Source organism: Cololabis saira, chromosome 1 (assembly GCF_033807715.1).
Source record: "Cololabis saira isolate AMF1-May2022 chromosome 1, fColSai1.1, whole genome shotgun sequence".
In the NCBI taxonomy this organism is placed as follows: domain Eukaryota; kingdom Metazoa; phylum Chordata; class Actinopteri; order Beloniformes; family Belonidae; genus Cololabis; species Cololabis saira.
This window is the reverse complement of record NC_084587.1, coordinates 23,567,528-23,590,179: the sequence shown is the minus strand read 5'-3', so window position 1 is coordinate 23,590,179 and position 22,652 is coordinate 23,567,528. Positions and strand designations below refer to the sequence as shown.

General features: G+C 39.0%; 1 protein-coding gene across 2 annotated transcripts in view; it reads right to left on the bottom strand.

Annotated features, from left to right (window-relative positions):
• Positions 1-19,878, bottom strand: part of fhip1aa (FHF complex subunit HOOK interacting protein 1Aa) — a 38,851-nt gene extending 18,973 nt beyond the window's left edge. Inside the window, exons 1-3 of one of the 2 annotated variants that reach the window (XM_061718572.1) lie at positions 19,645-19,878; positions 4,863-4,923; positions 1,755-1,973 (exon numbers count right to left, since the gene is read on the bottom strand). In XM_061718572.1, coding sequence (XP_061574556.1) covers positions 1,755-1,862 — 108 coding nt within the window. In that variant the 5' untranslated portion in view covers positions 1,863-1,973; positions 4,863-4,923; positions 19,645-19,878. The remainder of the gene's footprint in view (positions 1-1,754; positions 1,974-4,862; positions 4,924-19,644) is intronic. The other variant, XM_061718579.1, reaches the window with a different exon arrangement.
• Between the last annotated feature and the right edge of the window lie 2,774 nt (positions 19,879-22,652).

The window sequence follows — 22,652 nt, the reverse complement described above, 5'->3', positions numbered from 1 at the left end:
AGGGGATAATAAGTCAACGCACATAACTTGGCACATGGATCTAGAGGCACATGCTCATACTGGTTAGTATTTAGCTCTACTGTATTTTAAGCTGTATATAATTACAAATAAAACATATGCAGTGCTAGAGTACAGTTGCTGCTCATGCTCATGCACATGAAGTTGGAGAAGGAGAGAGAGGGTTAGAGTTTATGATGGGTCATGTTTTCTCTGGGAACACTAGAGGAAGGGGGAGGAGGAGCTAGTTCTTCATGACTTGTTGATGTCACGTCACCTACAAATTGCTGATCCTACCTTTTAAAAACAGCTGCCTGCTGCAGCTGATGGCAGTGCTCTGTGAAGAAAAATTACACTAACTAACCCAGCTTTGCACATACAGTATAATGCTTCACCATGCACTGTACATCATAGGTCAAATGTCTGAGATTAATACATGTTTGAGCAGAGGGGAACTTTGCAAAGATAAAAGTGAAGTATGCACACACATATTAAACCATATTACTTTCAATCAAATCATACGGATAATCCATGCAAACATGCTTTGAGTAAACATTTTAAAAAGCCACAGAGGAATTCTGCTTTATTAAACTTGACTAAGGTTCAGACCTCACACCTTTGGTGCACTTGTAAATACGTGACGATTGGTTACTGACAGACTTCATCGTCTCCTCTGTGTCTGGCTAGTGTCGGCCTTATGTCAGTATCGATAGACTTTGTTCAGCTCAGTGTGGGAGGCGATGGCTTTGCAGGCTTCCAGGTCCCACAGGGGTGAACAGGGACACATGCTGCTGCAGAGCGCCAAGAGTCTGAGACAGACTGCTTCGCTCTGCCAAGATTCCACTGGCCCTCGCCACACTGCAGCGTGCTGGAGGCCGTTTCTCCAGCCCAAGTTTGAGACGGAGGTCCAGCAGAATGTATGTCTTTGAGAACAAGCTACCACTCACTCTGTTTGCTTATGCAAGTATAATAAACCATAGATAGGATTTAAAGCAACGTGTCCTGTCTCAATTCTGGTGAAGATGCTAAAACACAAGATTTTGATGACTTTAAAGGAGACCTATTATGAAAAACACGTTTTTTCTTGCTTTAACATATATAAAATGGTCTCCCCTCAGCCTGCCAACTCAGAGAATGAGGAAAGCAACCAAATTCTGCAGTGTCTGTACAGCCGCCCGGATGAGCCATCCAGTGTGATGTGGCTTCTACGAGCCACATCGTTACGTAACGACGGGAGCGATTTACATAGGTTGGCCTCCGATGCGTGAAACCACGCCCACAACTAACTCTGGCCGGAACAACAACAACAAAACTCCGCCGGCCGGAGCTTCCGCCATTTTTTCTACGCGTCATTCAGGCAGCCAATCAGCACAGTGCCTCATTATCATAGCCTCCCGCCCACTCAGAATCCCACATAGATAAGGAGGTTAGAGACTGGGATGATAAAGACATGGTTTAGAGGCTGAATTTCTAATTTATTTAGCAAAAAAAATTAAAAGCTTGTTTTTAAGACATTCAAGGCCTGTTTAAAATAGGTATTAGATGCCATAATAGGTCTCCTATAAGTTGGTTCTCAGTTTCTGTAAAGTAATAAAAAACTACTTAAATATACAACCTGTCAAAAGTAACATACTATAAATAACTAAAAACTATCGTTGAAATGCTTGTGTGGCTTAAACAAACGTTTCAATGACCTAAGTTTAGTTCGGCATGCATCTTTTAAACTGCTGGACTGCTGATTTGGTGCTGGTGTTTACCTGAGCCCAGTGGTTCTTGAACACGATCATGCAGGTCTCCGGGTCGACCCCTTTCAAGACCAGATTTTGCCCATCTCGGTTTCCACTGGCGACCACAGAGGCCATCATGGTGACAAGATCACGTGGGTTAAATCATGTCATAGGGAGGAGAAGGGAGACCTTCTTGACTGCTTAATGGGTGCAACCAAAAGCGGAGGAAGAGGAATAATCAAAAGGAATCTGGGGAGTGAAAAAAAAAGGAAACCATGAACAGATATCATCATACACAGAACTGTAAAAGGTTGTTTCATTAAGAGGTAGCACAGATGCAGTGTAATGACTATGAATATGATTGTTTCAGACCGGCCCTTCCTCTATGCCTCTGCATGGCTGGACAGCAGCTATGACAGGCATGCAGGAAAGAGGACAATAACAAGCATAGTGAGATGACTCAGTCGAGGAGAGAAAGGGGCATCATGCTCAACTCTGGAAATGTCCTCTGCTCTCTGGACTTTGGACGGAGCTGTGAAATTGCTTTTGGAATACCTCACACGCCCAAAGTGGATTCCTGCAACCCCCTTGACATCACCCTCATTACAAAAAAATGTTTTACATCAGGAGACGAACAGCAAAAGGACGTGACTTACTCTGACCGCATGTAAGAAGCAAAGAGAAGGTTCTACATCTCAAAAGTGATGTTTAGCATTTTCATTTCATTTTAAAGACGTGGAATTTACGTAGGGAAGCAAAGTGTGCACAAGGATTGTTTGGATGACTGTACTGTATGTTATTTTTGCATGAAATTAGCATCAGGGTAGCTCTGTGGCAAAGATACAACACTCAGAATAGCTCAGTGGAAATTTGGAGGATGCCTCCTTTTCCCCCCACAAAAGGACTAATTTGTACCTTCCCTCGGAGAGGACACTGGAAAAGTTTGATTCTGCCAAAACAGGACAGGGGACACTGTAAAAGAAATCTCCACTAGCTCCCAGAACAAGACCCTCACTTTAGGAGGGAAAGGGAAGAAGGATATGATATTTTTTTAAGCAATTTCAAATTATGTTGGGTGAATCCTTAAATAATTTAACGGAGCTTACATATAAGCCCTTCAACAACCAAAAGAAAATCCCTTTTTGATTGAGATAGTTCTCGGACTGATCTACAGCCTGTTCCCAACAGTTCTTTGAGTGCAACAGAGAGAAAGAGAAACAGGAGGAAAATTGTTTCTGAAGCAGAACCAACTCTTGGCTGGTCTAAAACCAGGAACCGTTTCTGTCAGGAGCTGGGTGTCAGAACAACGGTGCAATCACCTTGCTTTAACCAAGACAGCACCATTGATATAAAGATACAATTAGATACATCTAATTGGAAAAAAGACAATCATTAAATTGTTGGTCAAATTATTCTGAGCACTTCAATGTCTTTTTGGCCAGTTTTGGCAGAAAGCTGTACAGTATATGTGAAGTAGCCTAGTCCATGCAGCAGCACTCATAAAAGACAACTGCTGTTTGTGTTTGCTTTCGTCTTCATTTATTTAGAAAATAGGTTTGAGTGAAATCCAGATTTAAAAGAAATACATTAGTTTGAAAAAATTAGCATAAATCTAATTTATCAAATTCAATTAAAGATACAAGCAAAACAAAAAATGTACTCAACACTGGCCTGACGGGATCTTGGAAAAGTAAGTGGAAATAGCAATTCTGAGAAAAACAAAACATTATTTTGTTTCTTATGCAAAACCTTAGTGAGCCTGCTGATGAGAGCTTGATGGAAAAAACTCCTCCTTTTCAATCTAGTTAGTTGAATAATCTCTTCATCCTGATCAAAACATTCAAATTACTGAAACATGAAAAAAATACAGTTCCTTATTTCACCGCTCCTTCTACATGTAATGATCTTTAAACAACACAGACTAACAACCAGACCAGCACAACTCTAACTCAACATGGCTAAAATAAGCTTGACTGAACAAACAGCTAACACATAGCAAAAAAAACTGCATATTTATGTTAAGATGCCATTTCCTAACTTTAGTTCTACACACATACCAGGGTTGTCCAACTCCAGTCCTCGAGGAACTCTGTCCTCCGTGTTTTAGATGTTTCCTTGCTTTAACACACCTGATTCAGATAAATGCATCATCACCTGACACTGGACTTGTTCAGTTTTTGCTGTTTCATGATACTGTCGTGAGTTTGCACACTTTGAAATATTGCAGCATTGTGAAAAAGCATTCAGATGATGCAAGTTTATCTGCAGAGACAGCATGGTAGCTAGTTACAATGCTGCATCAAATTAAATTAACTAAACTGCTTCTCCTGTTGTCTCTGTCAGTTCTGTAGTCTCTCCCCTTCGTTGCCAGCTATATTTGGCTTCAGCTGGTAAACAAATCCACATGTGCCGCTTTACGTGCTCTGTATTTATGACGGTGCTGCACCACACCAAAACTGTTGGAGGCCCCTCGAAGAGCAAAAAGAACAATTCGTACGCAGTGTTGCTTTAATGGGTTGAAAATGTTCGGGATATACACACACATCCTTGAAAGTCCATAAAAGGATCCCTGACATAAGAACATGCCCTCAAAGATACGATGCGTTATCCTTAAAAAAAAAAACAAAGCCATTAAAGACCCCTCAGGAAACAAACAAACAAACATTTGCTACCAATGGATTCATCAGGGAAAACAATGCTACAGTAACCAATCTGGCTAATGCTGAGGTATTTCTGAATGAAACTAGCATGCCTGCACTGCAAACAAACTTTAAATATGCCGTTTCCATCACTGAACACTATCATAGTGAAAGGACAAACCTACACCACACGCGCTAATTTGGGTCGTCACCACGGGGGATTAACTGCAAGACAGACAGCAGCTGCATCCACAATCCCCCCCAAAAACTGCCTCATCTGTCCATAAAAGTGTCTCACAGCTCATCCCTTTCTTTTAAACTTTCACTGTGCCACTGAACCACAGAGGTATCCCTCATCATCCAGAGTTTAGCGTAACAAGGCACACAGTAAAAACTTTCACCATCTGCTTTGCGTTAAAGTTGCGGTTCAGCCGCTCGGATTCTTGAGAAGGAATGCAAAAGGAGTTGTGGAGGCTGTGTGAAACGCAGGATTTCTTACCTTCCTTGAGTCATCTTTAACAGGGATGGGTCGCTAGGCAGACAAGGGGCTCATTCTTGTCCTGTCGTCAAAGCAAACATATACGACGATATGTCAAAAAAAGGAGCAGGAAGTGAGCGTGCATGCAAGAGGCGAGGCATGGTGGGAAGTGACTGGACATGAGTAAGCGGCTCCGAGAGCCACTTGGACGGAGATGGAGAGGAGGAGGAGGTTGGAAGGAGGGAGGGAGAGAGGGAGAGGGAGGGAAAACATGGGAGAAACTCAAAAAGGAAAAACAGGTTGGGAGAAAATCTAGAGAAAAGGAGTGGGTGTGAGAAAAATGGCAACAACAGGGTTCACACATAAAAAGGATTTAGATTAAAAAAAAACAAAAACATATTTGAACACTGAATACTTCCACACTAAGACTGTATTGCATTCTCCTCTTACAATAATCCTGTGAAAGTTTACAAGTACAAGAGTACACTTATCAAAACTCAATTTTGTATTATATTAGTGTCTTGTCAAGTAACAATTTAAAAAAAAAACCTTGGTTTTGGTTTGGACCTTGGAAATCAAGCTCCTTGGAAATCAAGCTCCCTGACTAAAAGTGTGGCGTTATGCAAACAAAGGGAGAGGAGACAGATGGAAAGACGTGACAGTGGGCGTGTGTGTGTTATGTGAGTGGGTGCCAGAGGAGTCATCAAACACCCGGGCTGGTTCTGTGCCTTTCCAAGAGAACACACACGGGATCCACCCAGTATTTCAGTAGCCATGCATAAAATAAGACCGTGCAAACGTTACATCACCTTGACAAAACATTTCTAACTAAAGCCATTTTATTAATCGGAATAGGAACAGCTTCAGGAAGAATTTCAGAGCAGTTTCTTGCCAAGGAATCTGGAGGAGCTCCGCCATTGAAGTAACAGTGTTGTATTTTGATGTGGAGCTAAATAAATGCAGGTATTTTCTCATCTACAGCCTGACAGTGGAATCAGAAGGTGGCTGGCAGACATGCCTCATGTTGATTATGAAACTGGGCAGAATAGTGGCTTGCCAGGGTTTAATCATTTCTAACTAGGGCGATAATAGAGCTGCATTATCATACCTTCTATCAACGGAAACCAAAAGAAAAACCAAACAAACTTAAGTGTTAATTTTATACAATACAAAAGATTAATCAAGCTCTATTTCACTCCATAATTTAAAGCAGCATAATTAAGTTAAAACAACCCAAGTCCTATAAGTAGATGGTAAGAAGGGTGATTATGCGGTAGGAACGAAAAGGACATGAATCAAAAGGAGGTTTTGACTTGGAATACATGTTTGCAGCAAAATGGCAACAGACCTACATTTAAAAACATTTATTTAAGCGTCTGACTTGACTCAATGTCATTCCACATAAGTGGGAGAAAAAAGTGTATAAAAAAGGTCTTAAACGTTCGTACAAGTCAACTACCAATGATGCACAAATTACTTTCAATAGATGTAAAAAGACAATTCAACTTCATACACTTGCCTATTTTGTCATAAATAAAAAAAAGTACTGATCCCGTTGTGTAGAAGCAGAGGCCATTGGGGTTATTTTATCTCCAGAATGTTCCTTTAACTTGATTTTATTATGAAGATGCTGCTCAGCCAAGCATCTGTATTGGATTGTGTTTCACAGTTTCCCCATCATTAATGGGTAAATCTGCGACACACAGTAAAGCAGGGTTGCTCAACCTGCATAAAAGGTTATTGTCAAAGGCGCCCAAAAGCATTTTTTTTTCCTTCTTTGTAAAACAGCAAGATTAATTTAAGCAGCGTTAAGCTCCTCTCAGAAATTGCTGAAATGTTCCATTTGGTAAACTTCTCTTTTCATTTAAAATCCAAATAGGTCAAGGCTGAATTATCAGCACACAACAAAGAGAACTGGCACCTTTTACATTTACAGTGAGAGTCTGAACATTTTCCATCAACTGCAAAAAATACGGTTGTTCAGTTTGACCGAATATTGTCCTGATATTGAAAGGCACAACCTAAATTTTGGCCTTATTTAAACCACCTGCTGTTATACGACCGCACTGCCCTACTTGCTCCTGCAAAGCCATACAAGGAAAAGGAGAACACATCCCGTAATATAAAATTAAGAACAAACCTGCAGTGGTTGTGAGATGAAAATGTTTCTGACACTGATTTGAATCTCTACATGTGGTTTTTGTTTACACCCTCGTTGCTACACAAGCCTCACTTGATGTTTCTGATTTGGTGATGTTTAGTTACCCATTATGCCAGTTTTCATAATTATGCTTCCACACTTTGTGTCCAAGATGGAAAACAAAAAAAAGAAAGAGAAAAATTCCTATGTTACCTAAAAGAATGCTAAACATATCAGAAGCAAGGCCAACAATCATAAATGGCATTCTTAGCAATTCCTTCTTCAAATAAGTGAGTTGCTGTTGAATATTTTTCTTCTTTTTTTTTATTACGATAGTAAATGGTTTCTTGGATACCTCTAAGATACTAAAAGACCTACTCCAGAAGGAAGCTGTTTCCTCACAAACCGAGTTGCAAAACAAAGAAGGTGTTTCTGTGATTTACATCTTCAAAATAAGACATTAAAAATGTGACTTGAAGTCAAAGCATTTAAGGAAATAATAATAATGTGTAAAGTGATCTGTTTCACTCGTACCATCGCTTTTTGTCTCTGAGATTTCTTTTCATGATGAACAGAATAAAAACAAATACCTGCTCTGAAATACAAATCCTCAATTAAGGAAAAATGAGAAATAAATAATAGGGAATCAACAGCTGTAATGAGCCCAGGATATTTTTTGTCACTTTGAATACAATTCATTTTGCCCTACTCCTCCAAGTCGTGCCTGGTTTCTTCTTGCGGTCTACAGTTTCTGCTTCTGGCTCGGAGCCTCTATGTGAGAAGCATCACCTCAAATTACCACAAAAACAAAAAGACAGATAATTGTTGGGAGTGATTACAAGGAACCACAACAATCTGCACCAATCCCACACAGTAACTTGTAGTGTTTGTGATGGTTTTTGATCACCACAGATACTACCACATGTAGAGGAACATATTTCGATGCATATTGTATGAAGAGTGACTTTACCAAAATAAATATTGGCAAAAGATCAGCTTTGAAAAATTGAAAAGAGGACATAAAGCTAGGGGTGAATGGGAGCAAGCACTGTGAAATGAAAGAGAAATGTTTGCCTCAAGGTCTTCTGGGAATTTTTTCAGCATTGTCAGCTGCATTCACTCCCTGATGGTTTCATAGACACAGGTGAGGACATACAGCTGAAAAGCAGGGCACACCCTTTACCCCGAATAACACTGCTCTCGCTTTTTTACATAAAAGGTTTTCATCAAGTTGATCCGAACAACTTTGAACTTTTTAATAGCTATCTTTTGTCTTAAATGTCATATTTTGGGGTGCATTCGATGTGGGAGCAATTAAACAGTTCCTTGTAGATGGCTATTTCAGCTTGAGTTAATTTAGCATATTTATAAGACTCGTTTCTTTTCATGTGTGTAAAAAAAAAATACAAACTTTACTATCAGAAATATTTGACATGACTATTTACAGCTTTTTCTCCACAATTTTAATCTGATTGGCCCTATTTTAACATCATATATCTATTTTCTCTCACATAGCATATGTCCCAACTGTTTATTTTGGAGATACCTAACTTCTAATGTTCGTTTAAAATGTCTCTATTTATTTGACATTAATGCATTCAAGTGCAAAGTTTCCCCTTACTACCTATGTGGGCACATTTTGATGCAAATTTAAAACTGGCGAGGATTTGTTGGATTCTCCACAAAAACGTGGCCACTAAACTAAACCCTGAGGATCCACCAGCCTCTTCTTAAATTCAGAGATTAGAAGGACAGTCACAGTTGTAAAGTTATGTCTGCCCTCTGCAGTCGCCGCTCATAAAGCCCTTAAAGCTCCATGCTAATAACTAGATTTATGTCTGAAGGGGGGGGTGTATAACTAAACTACGTTTCAAGGGCTCACACAATGTTAATGCCATAAAATGAAAGAGAAATAAAACTGACTTATTCCTTTGGCTGATGGTGGCACTCGCAGGTAAGAAGCCAACAGAGGCCAACTCAAGTGATAGGCAAGCTAATTAAAATAATAGTACCTGCTAAAGTATTCATGTCTGTAGTTGAATGACTGAAAGGCCAGACAGGCCCGGGCCTGAGCCGTGAAAGACTTCATCCAACTTAACATCACAGTAAAAAGCAAAAAAGGAAAAAAGAAATCATCTTTCAGTTCTAAGGTTTTACGTGCCAACGTCTTTATGAGGTTTTAAAGATGATAAAAGTAATAAATTCTGAGAATTATGCAAACACAACCTCAGATGGGCAAACAACACATCGTAAATTGCAATGTGTGATCTTTAATCTCACAAAAACGGAGCCAAACTCCAGAACTACCCTCACTGCTTCAGTTTGAATCAAGAGAACAATTCCTAGCTAGTTGAAACTGACCTCAACTAACTGATTAATTGATTATCAGCAAGTGTATTTCTGCACTTCACCGGACTGGAAAATTCAAGTGTGTGTTAACAACTTCAGGGGGGAAAAGAAATTGTTGCTGTGCACGAATCTATGAAATATTATATGGCTATTTAGAGACAATCTGAAATTCACCATTTTACAGTGAGAACTTTTTTCACAGCCAAAAATCATTCAAGACAGTTTTCAGTGTTTCCAGAAGTCCACAATTTACAAAATACCCAAAAGCTGCAGACTCCACAGGTTTCAGCTACCAGTTTAAATGCCAAAGTACGTGCAAATACATGCAGAAGAAGATTTAACAAGCTTGCACCAGCAAGTTTCTTCTGGCTTTAGAAAACGTGGAAACATGGCAGCAATATAACCAGAAGATGACCTTACATTTTTACTCTATTGTTAAGCATCTTTGAGCGTCCTGAAAATAATTAAATACATTTTATGTATTGTTATTATTAATAATGGAATAATGCCCTTTGGACATACAGGACCAAAGTGGAGATGTTTGGACATAAAAATAATTTTTATTGCATTATTGTAGGGCACTAAGTTTGGAAAAACGCAATCAGCATCTAAGCAAATACCAGCTGTCAAGCACGGTGGTGGGGTGGTGATTATTTGGGTTTGTTTTGCAGCTAAAAAGGACCTGGTGTACAGCTATTGAATTGACCATAAATTCTTCTGTTAAAAATCAAATCTGAAGTTTCAAATAAGCTTATCTGAAACATCAGGCAACGGTACAATGATCCCAGCGGCACCAGTACATCTGCAACAGAATTACTAAAACAAAACAAAACACAACAAAATAACAAGGTGTTTCAATTACCCAGTCAAAGTCCAGACCTCACCCTGAAGGCAGTCCTTTACAAATGTCTGCAATGATCTGAAACAACAGGTCTGTTAATGTCCAACAGAATATATGTTTACTTATTACTAATCCCTGCTAAATGTAGTCTTACAAACTACTGAATCCCAGGCAGTGTTCAAACTGCTTCTGCAATTTGATCTGAATCTGAAGTTGTATTTACATGTGGCGCTTTTCCACTAGTACCTACTCAGCTCTACTCATCTCGACTCAACTTGAACTGGTTTCTTTTCCATTACAATCCAGTACCCGGATTAGAAGTACGTGGGGTTGGAGCGAAGCTGCTGTGACGTACAAATGAAGAATAAGAAAATAACACTAAAGATGGAGAACATGGAGGATATGGTATATCCGCTGTTCAGTTAGAATATACAGTAGTAAATTTTAGTGTCACACAAAAGCTGCACTGAATGAAGCAAACTTTCAAAACTCGACATAGGCTCCACTTTAAACTGCACAAGCTTCCCTGGGGCTGAATAATGATTATAACTGGCTTTTAGGGTTAAGACTCTTACATAAGCAGACGTGTTGTTCCATGCTGCATGTCTGGATTTTCACATGAACGTTAACAGGGTGTTGGCTGCTGTACTCGTCCGTGAACTGGTTTTACAAACCGGCCACTCCTCCCATATTTCTCAGCTCATTAACATGCAGAAACACACAAGTACTCAAATTCCGATTTAAGCTTTCAGTGAGAAGACAATAAAAAAGGGATCGCAATCAAGAAAAACTATTCCAGAAGCCTGAAATCCCTTCAGGGTTCTGTGCAACAGAAACTGACCCAACTACAGAAGAAAACTCCCATCTAGAGATCAGATAATCAACTTCACATCTACAAAGGAGAGACGGTGGTTGAGAAGGCTTTTTATTCCAGGCGCGGGTGCATGGGCCAGAGATCTGCTTTTTGTCAGTGTATATTATGATGTCTTCGCGTGCCTGACTCGGCACAAGTACGTGCACGTGAGACATGATGCAAACAAGCCATGTGTACTCTCTATGGCCAATAATGCGACGCAAAATCTTAGATAACATCGGAGGACCACAGAAGATTACTTAATTATCATTTTATTGCTTTGTTTATTACATATGTCGTGTTTTTCATAAAATGTGAACAAAAAAAATATGACCTTTAATTTTTTCTCTAAAATTGAATATCAGATTCTTGGATCTAATCATCATGGAAATGCTGATATTTTCATATATTTGCAGCTCTTTGGTATTGCTCTCTGTTGTTTAAATCAGTGTTTTCCAACCCTGGTCCTCAGGGCACACTGTCCTGCACGTTTTAGATGCCACCCTGCTTTAGCACACCGTGATACAAGTGGCTGTATCATCAACAGAATTGTGCAGACCTTGATGACAAACTAATTAGGACCTTTAATTAGAATCAGGTGATGAAGGGAAACATCTAAAACATGCAGGACAGTGGGCCTCGAGGACCCGGGTTGGGAAACACTGCTTTAAATGATGCTCTACTGAACTCTGAATATCAGGTTAATGTAAGAACTGTACGGACTTATGTCGTCAATGTTTGTGCTTTTACACAAACATGGTGTCACAAGTACTGATTTATATCAAACGATTGCTAATTCCTAAATTTACTGACTTAAAGTGCATTATTTTGTTACATTTGTGAACAGCATAATACTCATCAGTTCATGCATGCCGTGATATTTTCTCATTTATCATATTGTATAACTGTTTGGGGCCAAGCTAATCAGACAATACTTACATCTATTAGGTCTTTATATAAACAGGCACTGAAAGTAATAGATCGAAAACCTGTAAGATGGCATCACTGCCAAATTATCAAAAAATACAATCTATTAAGTTTTGACAGTTTTGTAGGCTTCTCATTTTTAAAACTTATTTTCAAATGTGTGAATAACCTTACCCCAGAAATACTCTGCCAATTGGTAAACAAACAAAACAGTGGAATTAGAACTAGGGGTGCAACAAGCAGTTATTGTGGGATAGCAAAACGCAGAACAACATTTGGACAGTCATCCTTCTCGGTAATATGTACCAAATTATGGAATACACTGCCACCTGGAATCAAAATATTGACAGAGCTCAAGGTTTTTAGCACACAAGTAAAACAATGGCTGAAACGGAAACAAGCTTGTGAACATTGACTTTAACATACTGTACCACTGTAATATTTTAGTTTTCTGTCCTTATCTGGTTTGTGTTTTTGCTTCTTGTCTTTGTATTGTCTTTATTCTGTTTTGCATGTTTTGTATTTTTATGGTTTTGTACTGTTTTAACTCTGCTTTCGAATTTTAAGTAAAGGCCTAACCATGTCATCACATAAAGCCCGCCCCTGCTCCGTTGTGATTCCGTACCAGTTAAAATGGCTGTGAACAGGAATGCCATTAGATCCATTAAGCAAACAAAATACAAATCTATGGACAATATTACATGCAGATTTTTAGATTAAAAAAAAGGTATTAAGAAGTTTGGTTTTGACCTAATAATCTTACGGCAGAGGAAAATAAATAAAGAAATCAGTGACTTAACATTTTTGAATATCAAAACCCAAGAAATGTACCTTTTAACTGAAAACTATCTTAACCTTCCTCTCTCTCTCTCCTATAAAACAGCAGGTCACATGTCTTTTCTCTGACCTCCTCAGGTTAAATTACCTCGCATTGTGTTTACATTGTTGTCCGGTGACATCATGCAGCTTCATGTTGGCATGGTGAGGTCTAAGCCAGTGCCGAAACAACAATAGGCTTCTGTCAGCGATAAGGCTGTTTTGTGTGGGCCTATCCTATCTCTACTCCTGCTGCTTCCTCTGTGACTCGTTTGCATCATGTCTCACCTGCTGATAAAACAGCCATGTTTGCATGTGCAGTAAAGGGAAAGACAGACGATACAGCAGGGAGATGTTTATCAGAGAGAGAGAGAGAGAGAGAGGAAAAAAATATATATATACTACAACATCCTCTGACATAATCAGTGTTTGCTAAATAAAATAGAGCCCAAAATTATTTGAAATAAAATACATTATTTTTCGAGTTGTTTTAAAAGTCATAAATGACTAAAAACATGTTTTTTTTTTTTATTTTGCTGCACTTTTTGCCCATAGTTTATGGCAAAGTAGTGTATATATATATATATATATATATATATATATATATATATATATATATATATATATATATATATATATATATATATATATATAGATGTGTTTATTTTAAAGGACATGAGAACAATTTACGTCTGAAAGGGAGGTTTTTTATTAAGAAATGTTAAATAAGAGAGATCAGAACTGGGGTTGGTGAGACAGCCAGTTACAAAGCCGAAAAATTTACCTTTTAAGTTGTTTTAAAAGTCGTTATGTAAATTTTGGATTGGCCATTGACTGCTGCTGCTAACCAATAGTGGCAAAATCCTTTACTTAGCACATACCGAGTAGTCGAACGCCCATTGATTTAAAAAGAAAAAGGGAAATAGCATACATAAAAATAGGGCAGAACTACCATCAACCGTAAATTTGGTGACGTGTTTGCTTTGTTGATGCGAGAAGCAGCTGTTTGGATTGTTTCTGAAGCTGGTGTGTGTGATATTTCTCTGACTTCTCTTTGTTAATATACTGGCTGAAATTTACACACTTCCACTAGTGGATGGATAAAAATCACAAGCTTTGGGAATTTTTTAGGTTAAGACTTTTCGATAGTTATATTCGTAGATTTACTCAGAGCACTGCCTGGTTATCTTCTACTCCCGGCAACCTGTCTTCATTTGTTGACAAGAAAATAGTGTTGACTTCCACCTTTAGCTCTAACAAAATAAGAAAACAAAATCTCCCAATATAATATAATTCTATTAATAATAGCTGGGGGGGGTCACATCAGTTTGGAGAAACTGGTTTGGTAAAGGCTGAAATGCAGCCGCTGCAGGTTTTTGAAGACGGTTTTTCAGTTTGCACAGTCAGCATCAGGGCACGGGTGGGAAGGGGGGATTAATCCCAAACACGAGACAAAGCTGAGCTGACTTGCTCAAGGTGCCGAAGGGGCTGTGAGTGACCAACGTACCAGGAAGGAAACTGATCTACAGATCTCACCATCTAAAGGACTGCATTATTCTGATTTAAGGTCATCTGTTATCAAAAGTTTCCCTCAGCAGCAAAGCAGTAAACAAATCAGATCCCAATCGCCAACTTGTGACCTGAAGCTACACGTGTAATCACATTCGTATGACCATTATTCACAGTCTGGTCCGCTGCAGTGGAGACTCACAGGGCTCCTGTGTGTGTGAAGCTTTTGGTCGCAGATTTCAGCGCTAATACCAGCCCCCCCGCAAAAAAAAACTCTAATACACTCTAAAAGGTAATCACACAGATGACTGATCCGCTACACATTCCTCTCATGCCTTTGAAAGCCCTCCAGAGACTTCATAAAGCTGTGTAACTCCACTTGCAGTCCTGCTGCATGTCAGCATCGAAGTTAAGCTAACTTGTGTTTGAGATGACGTTATATAAAAAGTAGGAGGGAGCGACTTAGTATGTAGGATCTGGATGGGAACGGATCAGCAGACTCTGCTCAGCAGCATGAAACTAATTATGAAAAACAGACGTCAGGCTGTACAAATTTGGAAGACATCAAGATTTCTCTATCAAGCATTTGAGTATTTTATCAGAAACAATTGAAATAGGAGAGACATTGCAGAGAAAAAAAATGCACAAATCATTTCCTCATGATAATTTCTTAAATACTGAGAACCAGAACCTGTAATGTCGTCTGATTATGTCAGCCTCGTACACGTTGCTCATTGAGGACGGTAACCTGGAAAGTGTGACTAAGTGACCATAAGAAACTATTAACCTTATTAATTTCCTCACTTACAAAAGGGCAAGGCGGCTTATCGTTCAAAGAAAAATCCAGAGACTGAGACCTGTCCAACACAACCTGTTCCACCATTATTTCATTTTTATCTTTCACTTCCTGACTTTTCTAGTTTGCCGTCACTCACATGCTGAAGAAACCTGGTTAGGGCTCAAAAATGGTTATTGCTTACAAATTTCAATAGGCATGGAATACACTTAGAGGGATCTCACATGGATGGTACCCTTAACAAAACAACAGCCTAAAAGTGCATTGCCATCTCGTGATTTTTAACCTTAAATCGTGATGTAGATGTATACATTTTTATGATTTGAGCCTGTATTTTGTACTTGTGTCCCATGTGTAAAAAGGAGCTCTAAAATAAGCCACTGTTTGTGCCATGGACCATCATATACAGGTTCCACATGCAGAGCATGAAGACCAGTTCGGTTACCTTAGCAGCCAAGTCTAATGATGACACCCTGATTCTTGCAAAGGACATCTTGTTCTCAAGGAAAAATACCAAACAGTCTGACAGACACCGACTCAAGTCTGGCATTTTTGCCACATGACAGCACAGGATATTCCGACTCCGGCGTGTGAGGGATATACGATTGACCATGACCTAATTGCACAGAGGTCATGTGATACTGACAAAACTATCTCCATGGCAACTATATGCCTTAATGAAAGCCACATAGCGTGGCAGGAAGGTCAAGAGTTTCCAGTGAATTTACAAAGTACGACAGAATGCATTAAATGCTTGAAATGTTCCCTCTAATACATTTTCCTGCAGCCTATCCCTGCTGGCATCCACAGATAAGGAGGGAACACCCTGGGCAGGTTGTCAGTTAAATCAGAGTGAACACAAACATGCTTGACAACAACGGACCATTAAGTCACTAATTCACAGAACATGATGCATGTCTGGACTGTAAGAAAAAAACAAAAAACCTTGAAAAAAATTCCATGAACTTAGATCCAGTCTATGCAAGTTACATTCCAGTCAGCCACAAGGCTCATATTTAATATTGAATACACTTCCCATAATAATTAAAAAAATTGCAAATTTTAAATACATTTAGAATAGGATTCAACTTTAATAATCCCCAAAGGGGAAACTTTATAATATGTGGCATTAAGAGAGGGACTTGGTGTTCATAACTCCCTTTTGTAGGTGAAATGGGACATTTGTCCCCTTAATAACATCATAAGAAACTGAAATATGCATGAGTTTAAATAATAAGCACTTAAAGCACTTGTTTGAATTTGAGATGGGTTTTTTTTTTCTTTCTTTAAATCTGAAAACGTAAGATAGGCCTGGTAACAGTTTGTCTGCTATCCACATCACGCCAAAAACATCTGTCTGCACGAGTGTGGCTCTGGAAGTTTGTAAGAAAAGGGTGAGCTCCAGTAAGGAGGGGGCATATTATGGAAATATATATCTTTGTACTTTGCAAACATTTAACTGAAAACACATAATGCATCACAAGCCTTTATTTACTTACACCACCCAGTCAAATTTAAAATATTTATCATTTTAACCAGACTACTTGGTGTTTTCTAAATGACCTGACAGGTGACAAGTAGCAGGCACATCCCTAATTACATATACAGCAAGTCTGTCCGTAAGGGAGGAGGTCTGCACACAATTATAAATCAGCCTATAACTCCGCTGAAAATTCAGCAAGATTAAGCTCAGAAAGAAAAGATGTTTAATGAGAATAAACAACACCTAGTTAAATTAAATAAGCAGCTTTTCAGCCCATGATTTTCATTAATTCAAAACTTGCCTCACAGCAAGATCGTTCCTCCCCTACAAGGAGACCCCCTCTGAGCTGAATACTGCATTGGCTCTTTTGTGTCACTTTAATTATGCTTTCAACTAAATGCAAACATCAAATATATTCAGTGACATGTCATTAAAATGTTAATTTGGAAGAAAAAAAAAGTACCTTTTTGTCAAAACTCAATTTTGTCTTTGGCACTATTAAATACAGCCAGCAGGACATGTTATTGTAAAAGCGGATATAATATGAAAAAAATAGATATCTTTATGTGGATTTTATACTTAAGACCAGACATTTCAGTATCTAAAGTAGAATTTGATTAATTTATCAACCATTGTCAACGTTTTGTCAATGAAAATTGAAAACAATTGAGAGCTGAGACAGGAACGAACATCCTTTAACCATTTTATGAGTGTTGCCACCAAAGGGCCCTCTGCATCTACCCACTCGTTCTACTTTACATAGACAGAAATGTAATACATTTTCTTGCACACATATTACAATTTCTAAAACTCTGACATAAGACAAGCTTGTCACTTTGTTTGGGCAAGCACAAGTCTTTTAATGCATCATTCGCTCAGCAGTACAGATTTGCAGGGGACTGTGACATCACAGACCCAGATAAGAGTAGAATTAGTCATCTTCCCTCGTCTTCAGTCCTTCTCAGCAGTTACATCTTAACATGCCACAAAAAAACAGCTATCCTCATTAAACTGCCACTGTTTCCCCTTCCACACAGAGCAAAAAAGGCAACACATCACTGTGGAATCATCTGAGTGACAGGAATATTGATATGAACAGGATGTTCCATGATGTCAATCTTTTACACGCACAACCAGCTCATTTATCCTTTGTTTTGCCTCTGTTGCCACCTCCAGAGCCAGTTCTGACACCCAACAGAGGCTTAGCGCACTGTTACACCATTCCTAATTTGTCCATTTCACACATCCGACCAAAGGGGAATAAAGTTGCACTAAAGGCATAATTCCTCAGTTGTGTGAATGGAACTTTTATCTCCATTCATTTTTTTCAATCATGCTGTACCCCCTGTACTCTAGAAGTGGCCAACGCCAATCTGTAACACAATTTTTTTTTTAAAGGCACACCTCGAGAAGACAGTTGAGGATATTTCTTAAAAACCAGCTGCTAGGTGTGAGGACACGGTTAAAAAGACTGCTTTGGTAGTGTTTGACTAAGAGACAAACATTTAATTCATACCTCAGAAACGTGTATCAACTTGCGATAACATAATTTCAATCATTGGCAGGAAGGGTTGGAGATCAAATCTGAAATTTCTCAACAAGGAGAGTGAAATCTTAATAACAGTAGTTTTCAGTGACCCATCAAATCCCACCTTCAAAAGCTACATTTACATCAGATGTCAGGAAAAAACAAACATAGTCCAGTGCACCAATTACACACACACACACACACACACACACACACACACACACACACACACACACACACACACACACACACACACACACACACACACACACACACACACACACACACACACACACACACACACACACACACACACACGAATCATTAATGATATTTGCAGGTAACTCAACACCTGTGGACTATCTGATATAGAGCAGGTCAATCAGAGCAGGAAGTTGCAAATATCAGGCTTGTAAAGTAACTTTGATGACGGCAATAATCTGAAATATAATTTTTCTCATGACGCCACAGCTTAATGGCTGATTATGAAACCAGGTAGACTAGAGGACGTGTTTTGAAGCTGCGCAGATTTACCAAGCCTGATCTCTATCTGACTGTTCAGACACAAAAGCCAAAGGGGAAACTCGGAGAGTCGACTTGAGTTTCACTCCTCTAACTCCAGAAGGATGTGACACTAGTCAGGGGCGTCAATTCAGTATGGCAAGGTATGGCAGCCGCCACACCTTGGCTTCAAGGGAAAATGTAAATGTTTGTTTTTTAAATACATTTATGGAATTACTCTGTGTCTATTTGTATTGATTATTCTATTACTTAATACATATAGAATAACTACAAATGCAAATCAGAACAACATGATCGATTTCACTAGTTATTTTATACTGCAAAAACTCAAAATCTTAACAAGAATATTTGTCTTATTTCTAGGTAAAATGTCTGTCTTTAGTAAAAAAAAATCTCATTACATTTAAGACAAGACCCAAAAACTCAAAAAACAAAAATTTTCACCTGTTTCAAGTAGATTTTCACTTAAAATAAATTTTTGTTTTGCTTGTAATGAGAAGATAAATCTTGTCCCACTGGCAGATTTTTCTACTTATTTCAATTGAAAATTTACTTGAAACAGGTGAAAATGGTCAAATAAGTTATTTTTCTGGCGATGACTCTTGTTTTAAGTGTAATGAGACTAAAAATGACTAAAAATGATACATTTTAACTAGAAATAAGACAAATATTCCTGGTAAGATTTTGAGTTTTTGCAGTGAGCAAGACTGCATTTGAAAAAGTTCAAATTTTCTTGACCACACAGATAAGCTACATAGCAGACTTCTGTGATGAGTATTTGCTGGACGTGTTGATTGATACTCTAGTTAAGTTCTGTGACTGTAACCTTGCTATACCTTAGCTTCGACTGAATTGACGCCACTGACACTAGTCCTCTCCCCGGGTCTCCCAACACAGATGACTGGTTCTTCCTGGTGACTTCCCCTCCCTCCCCAGCCCCGCAGATCAGCCCCACATTCAACAGCTGTTCAAACACAACAAGCGCAAGTGACACAATCAAAATACGAGTCAAACCGCAGCTTTTCCCCGTCTTTCTTACCGTTCAAGCCCGGACGTTTCCTCCGGTTTAAACGGGAGCGCACAGCTGAGCGAACAGCGGTAGGTTTTTACCCACAAAAACACGCTGGAAGTGCGTCCTATAGGTGTTAAAAGCTCGTGTTTTCCAGGTCCCCCTCTTTACTCTTTTTCCCACTTTAATAAGAGTACACGGTAGCCTCTGTACAACCAAGCTCCTTGCGCGGACCGTCCGTGGCGCACACACACGCACCCAAGGTGAAACTCGCACTAATGCTGCGTTCCATTTACCTCGGAAGTCGGAACTGGGAATGACGTCACAGCCGAGTTATCAGCGTTCCAGTTACAAAGTAGGTAAACAAGTTTGTAGTTCGCATATACCACATGAAAAATGTAAATTACACTCTAGCAGCATATATATGCCGAACAATACTTGTGTACGACTGATTTAGTGTGACCAAAACTAGAATGAAGTGCTACGAATTTTTACGGAGCTCTCTTCTACTGTTTACAACCGTGGCAGCCATCTTGGAATGTGAACTCGGGGGTGGCGAAGACTCTCCCACTTTCCCAGTGGGAAATCCCACTTCGAGGGGCGTTCCAGTTGAAAATTCCGACTGGGAACTGGGAAATCCCCACTTCCGAGGACAAATGGAACGCGGCAATAAAGCCTGAATTATGGTTCTGCGTTAAATCGACGCAGGGTACGGCGTAGGCTACGCCGTAGGCTCTGCGTTGGTGTAACGCGGAACCATAAATCAGCCTTTATCCCGTGGAAGCTCCTCCCACCGTGAAGTTCAGTTCAGACTCGGTATCAAAATATCTTTCATTATCGCCTCAAACCTATGTCTTAATATGTCATTTATGACGAGATGTCGCAAATACCTTTGAATTAGTATGTCATATTTATGACTTCTCATAAGAGTGACTTGGTGTCTCATATTCATGATTTACAAGTCTGTTTACATAATACCAGTGGAGCGTCTTAAGCGGGTCATTGAGGGGCACACCCGAACCAGTGTCTCTATTATTAGATCGGAAGAAGTGTAAACTTTCCTTATGGACACAAAAATGTGATTCAAAAGAGTTTTTAGGCAAGGCAAGTTTATTTATATAGCACAATTCAACACAAGGTAATTCAAAGTGCTTTACATCAACATTGAAAGCGGCAAGACATAATTAGACAGTAAATAACAATAAAATGAAATAAAATTATGAAAAAAGAAGGTAAAATAATAAAAAGCACAAGTTGCTGAAAACTAAAGGCAGTAGAGTACCCCAGGTACACATCTCATTCACGGTTTTCAGACAGTATTTAATTTAAGAGTATGCTTAAATACCAAATAAATGAAATAAAATGAAGAATAAAAGAGGTAAAATAATAAAAAGCACAAGTTGTTAAAAATAAGGGCAGAAGAGTACAGCAGGTAAGTATTTAATTTAGGAGTACGCTTCAGTAAACTGATGTTTTTAGGCCTGATTTAAAGGAGCTGACAGTTGGAGCAGACCTCAGGTCTACAGGAAGTTTGATCCACCGGTGAGGAGCAGAATAACTGAACGCTGCCTCACCTTGCTTGGTTCTTGTTTCTGGGACACACAACAAACCAGATCCAGATGAACCTCAGGGGTCTGGGAGCTTCATAGGAACTAACAGATCAAGCATGTATTTTGGTCCAAGACCATTCAGGTCTTTGTAGACCAGCAGTAAGATTTTAACCTTTGACTCACTGGAAGCCAGTGTAGTGATTTCATGACTGGTGTAATATGGTCCAGTTTCCTGGTGTTTGTAAGGACTCTGGCGGCAGCGTTCTGGATCAGCTGCCTGATAGATTTCTTGTTAAGGCCTGTAAAGATGACATTGCAATAATCCAACCTACTGAAAATGAATGCATGAATAAGTTTTTCCATGTCTTGTTTAGACAGACTCCCCTTAATTCTAGCAATGTTTTTTAGGTGATAATAGGCTGTTGAAGTTCAGGTCTGAGTCAATAATTACACCAAGTTAGAACTAAGTTAGAACTGCTATGTGTTTGCAGCAAAATGTCAATTAATTGGTAGCTCCCAAGACATATGAATGGGAAGTGGAAGTTCAATATTAAAAAATTTAAGGTGGAGCCCAATTTGTTCATTTCTAATCTTGGGTATGTAGCCTACTAAAGCACTCACACAATTTACACATTTCTAACCCCTTCCCAATTTAGCACACTTGTATCCCTAATGGACCCCATTTACCTGGCCCATAAAAGCTTCCAATTTGGGGTCCATAATACTAAAATCATAAGGGATCAATGCCATTTGCCCGTGTAAAACCCAGCCCCTCTGTGTCCACATGGATGGGGCCTATTTGGAAATGCTGCAAAGCTCAGAGAAACCAAGTTCATTTTAACTTTGTAAGTGTAAAAAAAGTACATTAAAATTTCATTTTCATCCAGCTGCATCTAGCTTTTTATAATTCCTTGGAGGTTGACTATTGTTATGTAAACTACTGTCAATAGTTGCTAAAGGATGGAAGTCCATGGCCTCTGATTCCGAAGAGCTGGATCAGTGTTTTGATGCAGGTATGTTTAGAAGCAGAACTTTCCTTGAACTCACCTCCACTTTGAATATTATTAGGTAGTCTATTCCCATGGACTTACAAGATTCCAGCAATCAGACAGAGATACCTGTACAAACACTCTTTTATCCACCTTTTGTACACGCTTGAAAGTTAAAATTACTTTGATTTGTCTGTAAGAACCCAATACACACCGAAGTGGAATGATATTATTTGAGTCATGTCATAGGCCTAAAATAGCAGTTTATTTTCACCGAGCTCAATTGTCCCAAGCGGTAGCATTTGTTGCCATTTTGCTGCAAACACGTCCTCTGTTCTCAATGAAAGCTGCTTCGATTCATGTCACTTTGGTCCCCAATGAATGCTTGAACCCCTTACCATCTAATAATAGACCTAGAGTTGTTTTAATTCCAGAATATTCCTTTAATGGGCATATATTCTTTGAGCAAATAGATAAAATGGTTAGACCATGTCAATGC